At 34.1% G+C, this 13478-nt stretch overlaps 1 protein-coding gene across 6 annotated transcripts in view; it reads right to left on the bottom strand.

Moving 5' to 3' along the window:
- The window catches only part of ss (aryl hydrocarbon receptor spineless), a 424929-nt gene that overhangs the window by 136521 nt on the left and 274930 nt on the right, over nt 1-13478 (bottom strand). For all 6 annotated transcript variants that reach the window (XM_081729337.1, XM_081729356.1, XM_081729307.1 and 3 more), the window contains one exon: nt 5028-5137. In XM_081729337.1, the coding sequence (XP_081585463.1) occupies nt 5028-5137 (110 nt within the window). The remainder of the gene's footprint in view (nt 1-5027; nt 5138-13478) is intronic.

Consider the following 13478-nt stretch of genomic DNA (forward strand, 5'->3'; position numbering starts at 1 on the left):
AAAACAAATTAAATTGGAAATATTTTTCACATTGTAATTTGATTTACACATTATTTAAAACATAAATTTAATTTTTTAAAAATAATTCCTAAAATAGTGGTATCGACGAAAATAATAGAAACAAGAGAAGGAAATGTTCTAGTCTTCACCTACCATAAAGTACACAAAATATAATTTATTTTAGCTGCATAATATATAGGTATTTTCTGTACGGCATTCTGTATGGTTGCGAAACATGGTCGCTTACTCTGAGGGAAGAACATAGACTGAAAGTATTTGAGAACAAGATCCTGAGACGAATATTCGAACCCAAGAGGAACGGGAGTGGGGAATGGTGGAAACTTCATAACGACGAACTACATAATGCATACGATTTACCAAACATTGTTAAGGTCATCAAGTGTAGGAGGCTCAGGTGGGCAGGTCATGTAGCTAGGATAGAAGAAAGTAGGAACGATTTCAAAGTCTTAACTGGAAGACTAATCGAAAAACGACCATTAGGAAGACCTAGGTGCAGATAGGAGAACAATATTAAGATGGATCTCGCAGAAATAGGAATATAAAGTAGAAACTGGATCCAGTTGGCTAAGGATAGAAGTCAGTGGAGAGATTTTGTGAACGCGGCATTGAACCTCCGGGTTCCGTAGGCCATAGGATTAGTTAGAAAATGTATAGGTATGCATTGCATATAATATGTCCCGTGCGCATAGCGATATGTACTCCAATATGGTAAGCTATATGACTAACCTGAAAGTTATACTACCTAAATACGACATGTTAAAGATTTACTATTATGATTAATTAAGAAACGAATTACGAAAACGTTCCATGGTTATAGCCTATTGGCTGTAGGAGACAGATAATAAATTAAAATGGAAGATAATGTAAGAATTGGTGTAATGAAGAGATTACGAGGAAACAGCAGATCCTGAAAAGAAAAACAAAGATACGACGATACCGCCACAAATTCACGTGTTCTGAGATCGAATCAAAATTCCTAGTATTAAAAGTGAACATTGGGTCCATTCGTTGTGAAGTGGGTTAGAAAAGAACATTCAGATACTTTTCCCGACGACTGTACAAGCTGCAATAACATTCTTCATTCTGAGTACATAATTGGATAATAATCATGACGTATCTTGTAGTAAAATTTAATTATCCACTTTATTTGCAAAGAAATAAGTTTTTCAAAAATTGCAACAACATTGCTTTAAAAGGTCATAAAATAAATAAATGTCTTAATAAAATTTGAAAGAATTTACACTGTAGTACCCACTTATCTATTTTGCCTATCTTTACTGTTGTAGATAGAGGATTTTAAACACCAATGATTTTTATCAGAAGGGCAATAAGGTAAACTGCAGACCAATCGAACTGGGTCAACACCCGCCATTAACAACACTAGTATTTCAAGCAGGGAATGAAGTTTGTTTTTATCTATGTACGGTAAATAATTATAGTAAAGTATACAGTACTAAAGCCATTTAAAAGAAATATACGTATACGTACAAGAACAACGTGCGTGAACAAAACTTGCTGTTCAAGTGAGGTATATTCAAACATGTATACAGTTAATAGATAGGTAAATCTCTTCGCAAAGCCTTCCGTTTTTGTTACGTTTATTTATTAGCTTATTTTTCTTAGTTTAACTGAATTCTACTTTGCGTTATTATCATTATTATTAAACGAATATTGGTTTCTTTTCGTATTATTAGTAGATAATGCTATTCTTCCTCAAACTTTCGAGGATGTCTTACTCGATAAGTTGATTACCTTAAAATTTTATTTATTTATTTACTGAACAAATTTCCAGATACAGCATAACTTTGCCATTTTACACAAGGAAATGTTACCAAACATAAAGAACAAAACAAAACAACAACAACAACAAGAAAACAGTGTCAACAAATAGTGCAAAAGTAATATTATTTTGCCAAAACTCGTTTAATTGCTCTTTCAAACACCGCAGAGCTCGAAAAAATGTCCACACCAGTTGTTAAATGATTATAACAGTTCGATAGTCTGTAAAAAAGATACCTCTGTATAATTGCCAACCTAGGGCGGGCAAGATGGAATAGGTCAGTATTTCGGGTTATGCGAGGAGGGACACATAAGGATAGTTCGTGAAGTAATGTTTCCGATCTTAAGTTTCCATTGACTATTTTATGAAGAAATTTCAGGTCAGAGTTATTTCTGTGTACTCCCGGAGTCTAATTATTAAGATATCGCAAGAGTTCCTCTTTAGGTAATATTTGAAGTGCGGGAACATGAAAAATATACTATAGAGATAAAGAAGTTGAGAATAGAATCAAGTCTAGAGAGATGTGTAGGTGCTCCCATGGCCCATATTCGATCTTGAGCGCTGTTAGAGCTTTATAAAAAAGTTTTGAAATTAATATAAATCTACTTGCAAAATGAATTCTTATATTCAATCAATAAAATGTCCAAATTTGCGTTTAATATTTCCTCCAAAATGAAGGACAACTTCTATTATAGCTGTAAGAGTTTAGTCATAATATTCTAAAAATCAGTCTCACTTTCTTTCGATATGCATACGTGTACCTACTAAGCACTTAGGGACAATATAGCACTTAGACACATGATTATAAAGTCTAAATTACTTTATTTATTATTACTATTTATATTTATATTATTATTAATAGATTACAAAGACTAAAATATTTTGAAATAAAAAAAAATACCGTATTGTAAGTTTGGTTGAGAATTGTCAAGAATTATACATGAGAAAAAAATTGAAAAGCAATGTTTGATAAAGATTTCTGTAATATTAAATTACAATGTTCTACTTAAAAACAACATATTTTTGGTTTAATGAAAAAAAAAGTTTACAAAAATAGGTTAGAAGTGTTGAGAAAATAATGAGATATTAGCTAAGGAAGAAAAAGATGAAAAAGAGGTTTATGTTGCTAGGTACAATTTTTGTTGTTGATTTGAATAACGGATTAAAGTTTAGTTGTAGATTTGTAATCGGACAAAAGTTTAGTTCAATGTAAGAACGGATCTAGTGAGATTATAGTTTATTAGAATAATTGAGAAATACTGATAATTGTGAAGTATGTTGTTATGAAAGAGTTTTAAGTGTACCAGTCATGAAAGTAATAAAAAAATGATTATAAAGTATTTTAGCATTGAATAAATTAAATCTATATGTAAATAAAATGTGACTATGTTTGTGACTTAATAACTCTTGAACCACCAGACCGATCTCGATCAAATTTTCAACATAGGTGAGGTTTGGACCTGTGATGGTTTATATCATTTCACTTTGACGGTGCAACTTAGGAGAGGGGAGTGGGTATATATATATATATATATATATATATATATATATATATATATATATATATATATATATATATATATCATATATATACAAATGATAGGTAATGACCGATATTAGTGTCGAATCCATAGTTTTCGGGGTTAATGAGATGAACAGTGACACTCCCGATGCCGTTTAAATCCGAATTCAGCCCCGCAACCTGAGGAGAGGGAAGGGGAGATATATAGAAATGATCAAAAATGATCGATATCAGAAAGTGCTTCAGTAATAATAAAAAGTACCTGACTAACGAAACACATTACTAACTTTTCTTATTTTAACCCAACGAAGCAGGTAATTGACGCTAATATTTAATAAAAGTTTCTGAACTCTAAAGAAAACATGAATGAAAATAAATTTAGGAAACATTTTAATTAAATCCTAAAAACAATGTTTATCTCCAAATTTCGAGAGAAATAATAGATATATTCGGTTTGTTTTTAAGCAGCAGATATTTTAAGCTATAATATTTGTAATATTTTGAAGATGACATTACTTGATCAATTATCATCGATAAGGTACAATCTGACTCAGATTATAAAGTAACCATTTTTCTCGACAATCTTAACTTTTAAGAAGATAAGTAAAAGAAAGTAATTTCAATATTACTATAAAAAACTGAAATTGAACATCAATGTAGAAAATTGTCCTGATTCAAAATGAAAGTAATATAAAAGACACGGACTATAAAGCTACCATATCAACAGCATTAGTTAGCAATATAGATATTGAACGGAGAAAGGGAAGCCGTTTTTTTCATTAGCTTGATGCAGTCTCTCTGACATAAAGAATTGGCTCGGATCAATCAAACACTTGTCTTGTAAATGAAATGAAATGAAGAGATACGCTGGGGAAGAAGTATACTTGACGCATAACAATTTATCATATAGACTTGACAGGATACCGTTTTATTTTTATTTTTTTTAAATGAAAAGAAACATTAACTTAAGCATGCATACTCTTGCTAATAAAATCTGGCAACTCACCATTGTTTTAAAACATTGTACGATACGTATATGATATTTTCTTATGCTAAGCATTGTATTGACCAAATCATACAGTAATCTGAGTGACCGAGTTACTCATATTATGCGTATCAGTTTCCCATACATTAAATTTCTTCCCTAAAACCTAGTGGTTCAAGACAAATACTATACCGTACATACTTTGTCCCTTTTTTTCTCCATAACTTTGGTAACTGTACTTGATTTCCTTTTACACTGAACGCTTCATATGTCTCACCTTTGGACATTTTGTTGTTAAACGCCAATAATATTGTACTACTGATAAATGAATCAGCAGAAAGTTCAGAAATCATAACGTCTATCCATCTTTGAGAACTGTATTTAAAAACTTGAGTAGATAACACTTTTTGAAACATAGGTGAAAAAGTGATACAAAACAATAAAGAAAAATGTCCACTGAAACCCGACCTAGAGACACAAACCTTCTGATAGAAAAGATTTGTCATTTGGGAATATAACTGTACTTTTTGTTTTGCACTAACATGACAATAAAATCATTTTTGTGTTGAAAAACTACAATCTTGTTAGCAGGTTTATAAAAAAAATCATGGCATTTAGAACATACGAATACCATGGAATCAACTTATCTTTTAACATATATTTTATATATACTCTTCGAAAATATGGATGTAATGTATATGTGATAATACTATACTTACTTGTAGGAACATCTCCCCGTCCAGCATAGTATGATCATACGTGGTGAGATCGCGGTTCCTAAACTGAGGCTCGTGATGTAGACCGTCCTCTTTATCTTTGTGCATGACAACTGTAAAGAAAGAAAGAAAAATAATTGTAGACTAAATAACTATCGTCCATTGTAGACTAATTAACTATTGTAATTATAAAAAGGGGTTCCATCGTGTCTTCATGGATAGAGAACTCACTTTTAGTATTGTTGTCGTGACTGTAATACGTAAAAAATACAATATATCTCTTAAGCAATCGATCATTGTTTCGGTATACTTTATCCTTCAAAATCCCAATGTTACAAAAAACATTATAAAACAGAGTTTTAAGTTACCAGTTTTATAATAATCTGAAATGAAATACAATGAAATTTCTAGCTTTATGTCCCACAGTTATGCCTTTTAGGCTAAAGGAGATGGGAGGTTAATGAAAGTTTAATGAAATGATAATGTGGAAGGAAAGGAAAAACTCCGAGAAAATCCACGGAAATGATATTGTCCACCACAAACTCCTGTGGACTTCGATCAAACCAGGGATCAATCGCACCAGAGGCGAGGACTCTTAACATTTGCCCCTGTTTCCCCTATAGAAATTTGTCTTTTCAGTACTTAAAAAAGTCATGAATTATTCATTCGTTGATTAAAGCAAGAAATATGGCTGATATTAAACAATGATTGATAACATTAAAATAATATTATAATTCTATATGTAATATCTAACATCATATCATATTCTGTATTACATTCATATAAAAATGTTAACTATTGTCTATCTCCATTGCAAAAACTCAATGTATTATTTTATTGATAAATCACATTGCCCAACATGTGCGAAGATAAGTTACTCCTGTGCATGGGCGCCCGGGCCCCCCTTGGCTCAGGAAAATGTATTAAACTTCTTAAGATTTTCTTAATAGAAATAAAAAAAAAATTACCTAACTTAATATAGCAATCAGGGAGATGATTCCCTCCACCCTAGAAAATTTTATTCGGGTGACCATTAGGGTGGAGCGAAAATTTTTTTTTTCGAAATTCGAATTTGGATAGGGGGCAAAAGTTGCATCATATCGTAGTACTTTACCAAAGAAAATTTCAATTCTCTAAAATAATTTTTAGCCGGGGCGCAAGGGGCCTTAAATTTCAGATTTTGCAAATTATTTTCCATTTTCTATGTAAATATTTAGCAAATCTTCGCTGAAAGTACACTGTAATTTGTATTGTTGATGCAGGGCAAAAGAAGCATCCTGTATCAGTAAATAACAACAAGAATTTTTAATTCTCTAAAATTATTTTTAGCCGAAGCGCAATGGCCCTGAAATTTGGGAATAATAAGAAGAAAAGTGATCAACTATAAGCATTTTGCGAGTTTGTCATAAAGAAGCGTTTTTTTGCTATTTGATAACAGTTCCCTTCTGATATTCTATAATGAACTTGTTGGCAGTGTTGTCAGTAGTATAATGGTCTGGGGGGTGGTGACTGATGTAACTAAGGGGGGCAAATGGGGCTTGTGCTCCAGGCGACGAAATGGGGGACACAAACTTGGCAAATATTTATTTTCACTATAAGGCAAGGACATAAGTTTTAGCAACTAAAAATCATAAAAAAAAAACCTAGAAAGTTAACAGGACAACTTAGGATCATATCCGTAGAGCATAAATTATCTTTTGAGCTTCAAAGCAATCATTTGAGGACATTGTAAAAAAAAAAAAAAAAAAAAAAAAGCCTGAAAAGTTCAATTTTAGTTCCAGCTTTTTGTGTTTTCATTTAACTTACCGATTTAAGAGATTTGCAAAATGTCCGTGTATAATACTTGGGACAACAGTTTGACTGTTTGTCATAATTAAATATTTTATTCTAAAGCAACATATTGTTGATTCATTCTACCCATACACACGTCCCGATATAATTCCAGAAACATTTTGATTTACTGTTATTATTATAAGTCTATAGAATATGTCAAGCTTGCTACTCTCAAATTATTTGTCAATCAGATACTAATTAGTTTGGTGTTTTATCTTGTACTAAAAAAAAAATATGTACTGCAGTTTTGAAGTCAAGCTTTACCACTTGAAGGAAAAATGAAATAGGAAAACTACTGTATGATGCCGATATCAGTTATAGTTGGGGAGCGTTTTGGTTGGTTGATCAGGAGGAAGAGGAGCTACCCGAGTTCTTGCCTTGGGTGACAACTAGGCTAGTTGCGTCTCTGGGTGGTGTGTAAAAAAATGACACTCGGTTATACTGAAGTCACTTGGACTGAAAGCCAGCAAGCGATCTTACGGTGAAGATTTTAACCAGAGTATTATACTCTACCAGTTACATTAACAATCTTCAGATTCCTCTTCATCTTCGGAAACAAGAAAGGAAGGCAATAAAGAACACGTTGAAGCTGGAGGAGATCCTGATTTTAGTTGGAGGTATTCTTTGAAGAAAACAAGAGAGCAATCACTGATTGGATGCACGCAAATGAGAAAATTCCTCCCAAAATTAGCAAAATTGAAGGTGAAAACCGGCGTGACTAGAAGAAAAATTGCAGCAATTGCTACTGCAGTTTTGGGAGAGTTTAATATTGTGAGTCCAGAACAGTCGCAAAACATAATTGACAGAAGTAAAATATAAAGAGAATCGAAAAGTGTAAAACCTAAAGAGGCTGCTAATAAAGTGAAACCTCATGCCATCTATTTTGATGGGAAGAAAGATCAAACACTCATGATGTCCGAAAGTCACATAGATATGAAGATGGAAGAACATTATTGTATCCTTGAAGAACCACGTAACGATTTTCCCAGCCATGCCTCTTTGACCGGATCAGCATCAGCAAAGAATATTGCTAGTTCCATCTGCCGCGAAATACAAGAAAATAATGTGGACCTATCAGATGTGGTACCTATCGTCTGCGATGGCACTAATACTAATGTGGAGTCAAAAGGAGGAGTGATTAAGAATGCTCGAAAATCATTTAGGGAGGGTCTTGCAGTTGGGAATATGTTTATTGCATTTCATTGAACTACCACTTTGTCATTTACTAAAAGAAATCGATGATGCAACTACTGGTTCTTACACTTTCTCTGGCCCTATTGATAAATCACTTGTGAATTGTGAAACAAATCCAGTGTGCGGCTTCGAAAAGATTTCTTCAGAACTTCTACATTCCTAAATGTGCGTGATTTCAGTTATGATCAGAGGTACTTGTATGAAATATGACAATCTGTCATAAGATGAAACTGTGAAAAGAGCCTAGCAGATAAGAAACCAGGAAAACTTGCGCATGCCCGCTGGTAAACAATGGCTTACAGACTTGTGTGTATATACAGTATATCAATATCAAATCCTTCAGAGGAGCTCAAAACTCTTGCAAAGTTCGTGGTAAAAGTATATGCACCAGTGTGTTCAACGTGAAACTGAAACATCTTGTCAAATACGGATCTAAACATTTGTTGTTGAACACAAGACTTTCGCGAATGTTTGCAAGAACCATACACAACTTCTGTCAATAGTCATTTTCAGAAATGCATTCTATGCGAATTCTTAGAATATTCTCATTGCCATGATTGGTGACGACAGATCAGCTACACGAATCCTTGCTGCCGATAAAACCCTCCAATCCCGAAAACAGTGTAAACCTTTTGAAATTCGTTTCTTCCAAGTGCCAGTATTAAACTTCATGGTTATTAATTACACAGAAGTTTCAAACTGAAATCAGTGTAACATAACAGAACCACCAATACTGACTCATGTGACAGATGGCAAATTGCAAGAAATTTGCTCTTCAGAAAATACATGTGTTGATATCCCAGAGTTACCATGTCATACGCAAGCAGTGGTAAGATTAATGAAAATAATTAGTGAAGCTTCTTTAAGTATGTGGGGCTCGAGAGAGAGATTTCCTTATTCGTTCCAAAACTGATTCGACAAAATACATGGTTACTTTCGAGACAATGTGGCAGTATTTTGCACGAAGACGTGAATGAAACTTATGAAACATTCAATCTAATGTTGGTGGGCGGGTGGGATTGAACTTGACGGCAGCCACCTCTTAGTGGTGAATTCTTGGTTTATGTAGCCCGTAACATTGAATATGAACTTCCATAGCTTTAGAAATCCATCTGACACTACGATGAATCTTAGCACCCTCAAATTACAGTCTATTTCAAGCGAAGAGCTGTCTAATAATTACATAAATACCCAATAAACATGTATTTGTTTACAGAATCTATGAAACTTAAGGCCGTTGCGCCCCGTCTAAAATAATATTTTAGAGAATTAGAATTTCCCATGGTAAAGTACTACGATATTATGCAACTTTTGCCCCATATCCGAATTCGAATTTAGATTTTCAAAAAAATGACCTCTTTTCACTTATTTTCAAAATCTATCAAACTTAAGGCCCTTTGCGCCCCGGCTAAAAATTATTTTAGAGTATTGAAATTTTCCATGGTAAAGTACTACGATATGATGCAACTTTTGCCCCCTATCCAAAATCGAATTTCGAAAAAAAAATTTTTTGGCCTCTTTTCACTCCACCCTAGTGACCATGCTTCTGTGGTAGTACTTCTGCTGAAACATTGTTGCCAGAATGCGCTATTTTATTTTTTTTTGAATACGTAAAAAATGGCATTTACAACTATAAACGCTGCAAAATAACATGCCCTTTTTGTCCAATCCGATGATCATTGATGCGTACTAAACATTTACATTAAGAATTATCGCAATTAACTGGTTTTTTCTCGCAATTACCGTAATTACCTCGCAATTGATTATATATGCAATTTGCAATATTTTTTGAATCACACTTCTGGTTATTTAAAAATTACTACAATTCAACGTTACGATTTGTTTCATTAGTTTTATTCTCAAAATATCTCCATAGATAACGCTAACTGTTGTCACAAAAGTCATGTCTCTATTATTCTTACTTTAAAAAAAATATACGCGATCAAAATTTGAGCTGTATTTCTTTCGGGACACTGTATTATAAAAATTGCTGTTGTATCTACTCTTCATCAATTACGAAAATAGACTCGGGACACTTAAGATAGGTACCCCGCTCATAAAGATTAAATAAATAATAAATAAATCTATCTACAGTTAGGAAGGCAAGTAGGTGGATAGTTAAAAAAAAAAAAAAAAACAACCTAATTACTGTATATAATGAAAATTTTCCGTTGGTTTCTACAGTGCAAAATACAAACTATGAAATTTTAGGGAAAAAAAGCGTCAAAGAGCTTATACCTATATCAAAGGTACTTTGGCACCACAAACCTTAGAACATCTCAATTAAGATGGTCTGCAATGAACTCTTTGAGTTTTACGTCCCACGCTTATGCGGGACGGAGATGGTGATGAGAAATGAATAAAATGATAGAATGAAGAAAGTGGGAGGAAACCCACGCACACGGTGTTTGTCCACCACAAAGTTCATTTGACGCGAGCTGGGATCGAACCAGGGACTCCATGCCCCAGAGGTGAAGGCTCTACCACTGACCCGCGGCTCCAAGATAGTCTACAGTGAGATCCGAACTCGGTATCTCATGATTGCAAAGCAAAACGATAATCGTTTACTTACACTCGAAATATGCATGAACGTGAAAAATGTCTAATGTAAAATTAATATATTTACGATGTAAAATTTGTGAAGCATGGATTATTTCGTTTAAAAGACTAATGCCCACGTAAATGCATGCAGATACGTTCAGCAAACCGCTTTATTAATTATTTAATAATTCAAACGATGAGTTTGCGTTTTCACATAATCATGGTGGGAGCTGTAGGGGGAAGAGGAGGGGGTGAACATATACGTTCCTCCTCTGTACCGTTTGAGTTCACGCGCTTAAACTGTGTGAATATGGAAGCCCTCACTTATGTCAGTCCCCGCCCCCTTCTTATGAAGCCGAACACACACTGACACATGCTATAACAGAGAATGTCTGCTTTTTAAGTCACCGCGCTGCTGTCTGATTTGATAACACGTCTTCCGATTAATCTTTCAACAATGGACACAACAATGGAACCTTTGATTCGGAGGTTAACCCCACTGACGCTCCAAGTGGCTAGATGGACCTGTAACAGCTGCCAATTTCAGGGTTAATGATTTTTCCAGACCGACATCTTAATTGGTTTCGCATCGGGGGCGAACGGGGAAAAAATGCTTACTCATGACAGCTCAAACATAGAGATAACTTTCTTGTTATCCTCTTATGCACCTCAGCTACCGTTGATTCTCCTCCCAGCTTTAGTCTTTGTGTTTGAGCTGGTTTCTCCCATCAGAATATGCTTAACAAAGCTTTTACACTTTGAATAAGGCATTTCTTTTGTTTGACATTGGATGTTACTGTTTCACAATTTGTTCAAACATTTCTTCCTGCTGCACCGTCAAACATCTCACGTTGGGAAATGTTTCCCACTGTTCAATTAATGATCACGAAGAACGAATAAATATCACTAATCTTTTTCATTTTTTCTAGGTTATTCAAATGTGAAATGTAAGCAGGCTCAAAATAACTTCCAGCTTACAAGTAGAATGTGTTACTTTTAGGACCGTAGCATGTGTAACTATTAGGAGGATATTTAACTATTAGGCCTAGGAGTATGTCTAAATATTAGGAGTACGTGTAACTGGAGTATGTCTAACTATTAGGCCTAGGAGTATGTCTAACTATTAGGTCTAGGAGTATGTCTAACTATTAGGAGTATGTCTGACTATTAGGAGTACGTGTAACTGTTTGGAGTATGTCTAACTATTAGGCCTAGGAGTATGTCTAACTATTAGGAATACGTGTAACTGTTAGGAGTAGTATGTCTAACTATTAGGTCTAGGAGAATGTTTAACTATTAGGAGTATATGTAACTGTTAGAAGTATGTCTAACTATTAGGAGCATATCTAACTAATCTAATACCTGCACATAGCAAAAGTAACTAGTTTCGAGGCTTGAATCTATTGGGGCATATTTAGGAGTAGGGCTTATTCGTGGTGTAGTTGTAGTCTTGGTGTCTGGTTAGGAGTTCTATAAGAATTATGGCATTTATAACATGAATACAATGGACTCAAGTTCCAACATTAATTCTGCAGTTCGATCTTGAAATAAATTCAAAATCAAATCAAAGTTTCAGGCCACTGAAATGTAAACATTTTTTTAAAAATATTATCTTTGATGATTTGGATGTAATATATGAAGAATTAAAAGTGGTAACACTATATTTACTTGTAGGAATATCTTCTCATCCAACATTATTATATGGTTATGCTAGAGCAGTGATCGCCAGACCGTCAATCACGAACTACTAGTAGCTCGCGGGGACATTTTCGGTAGATCGCGGCAACACTCCGGTTGGCTATCCTTGATTCCTCAACTGAGCTGATGCTAACGACAGGGGGCGCTGACGACAACAACTGCTTGTTTTTCCCGCGCAACTGCCATTGTCAGCCTGATGTCACAGTTGATTGTATACACGTGGGGTTGTGCATGTTATGTTTTACATTGTATAATATTAGACATTTGCTAACTTGGAGAGTTTGATTTCATATTTACTACAAATGTAAGTTTATAGGCAATAAACAAACGTAAGATTATTTTTTTAAAAGGTGGTAGTTCTTTTGGTTGGTAGACGGTACGGTACGGTAGCTCAGACGGTACGGTATGGTAGCTCAGACGGTACGCTATGGTAGCTCAGACGGTACGGTATAGTAACTCAGAAGCTTCATAAGTTTGGCGACCACTGTGCTGGAGTAGCCTACCTTTTCGGATTAGGTCTTTTTTCAGAAGAAAGCGATAGTTTTTTTGCCCTAGTGCCATCTAGGTGTTGATTCTATCAAGTAACTCTACTTGAATTCTGTGTATCAGTGTCAAAATGTAACATTATTGAAAAGACATGTAACATACTGTACATCGTCAGTAATTAGACACGAACTTTCTCAACAGCCTTATGTAAAGCATTTTAATAATTGGGATTCCTGATGCGTAATTCTAAAGTAGCTAAACTTGGTTTCTATCTTCTCTTTACAAGTCTTAATGACAAGAAAATCTTACAAACAAGTTCTAAATTAAAGAATGATTATTGTTCATTAAAGACACTTAACAACAATATCGAATCTTCTCGAAGGTGTGAACTTAATGCACTTATAAATACATTGCGTCTCCTGTGAAAAAATAAATAAATAAAAAAAGGGCAAGAAAAGAAAACAAAGGAAAACTTCAATCTTTAAGATCGATGACTATCATTTTTCGCTTTTTCTGTGTTCTTATGCTTGACAGAAATTAAAGGGTTTCACTAGAAAAGTGTGATGTAGATGAACCTTTTTTAAAAAAAGAAAAGGTTAATAAAGAATAAGAAAGAAAGAAAGAAAAAAGAGAGAAGCACTAGTTGTAACTTTGTACCTTGAAAAAGGTGAAAGGTGACAGCACATTAAGCAAAGATGCAGG

Source organism: Thermobia domestica, chromosome 1 (genome assembly GCF_964235325.1).
Source record: "Thermobia domestica chromosome 1, izTheDome1.hap1.1, whole genome shotgun sequence".
NCBI lineage: Eukaryota > Metazoa > Arthropoda > Insecta > Zygentoma > Lepismatidae > Thermobia > Thermobia domestica.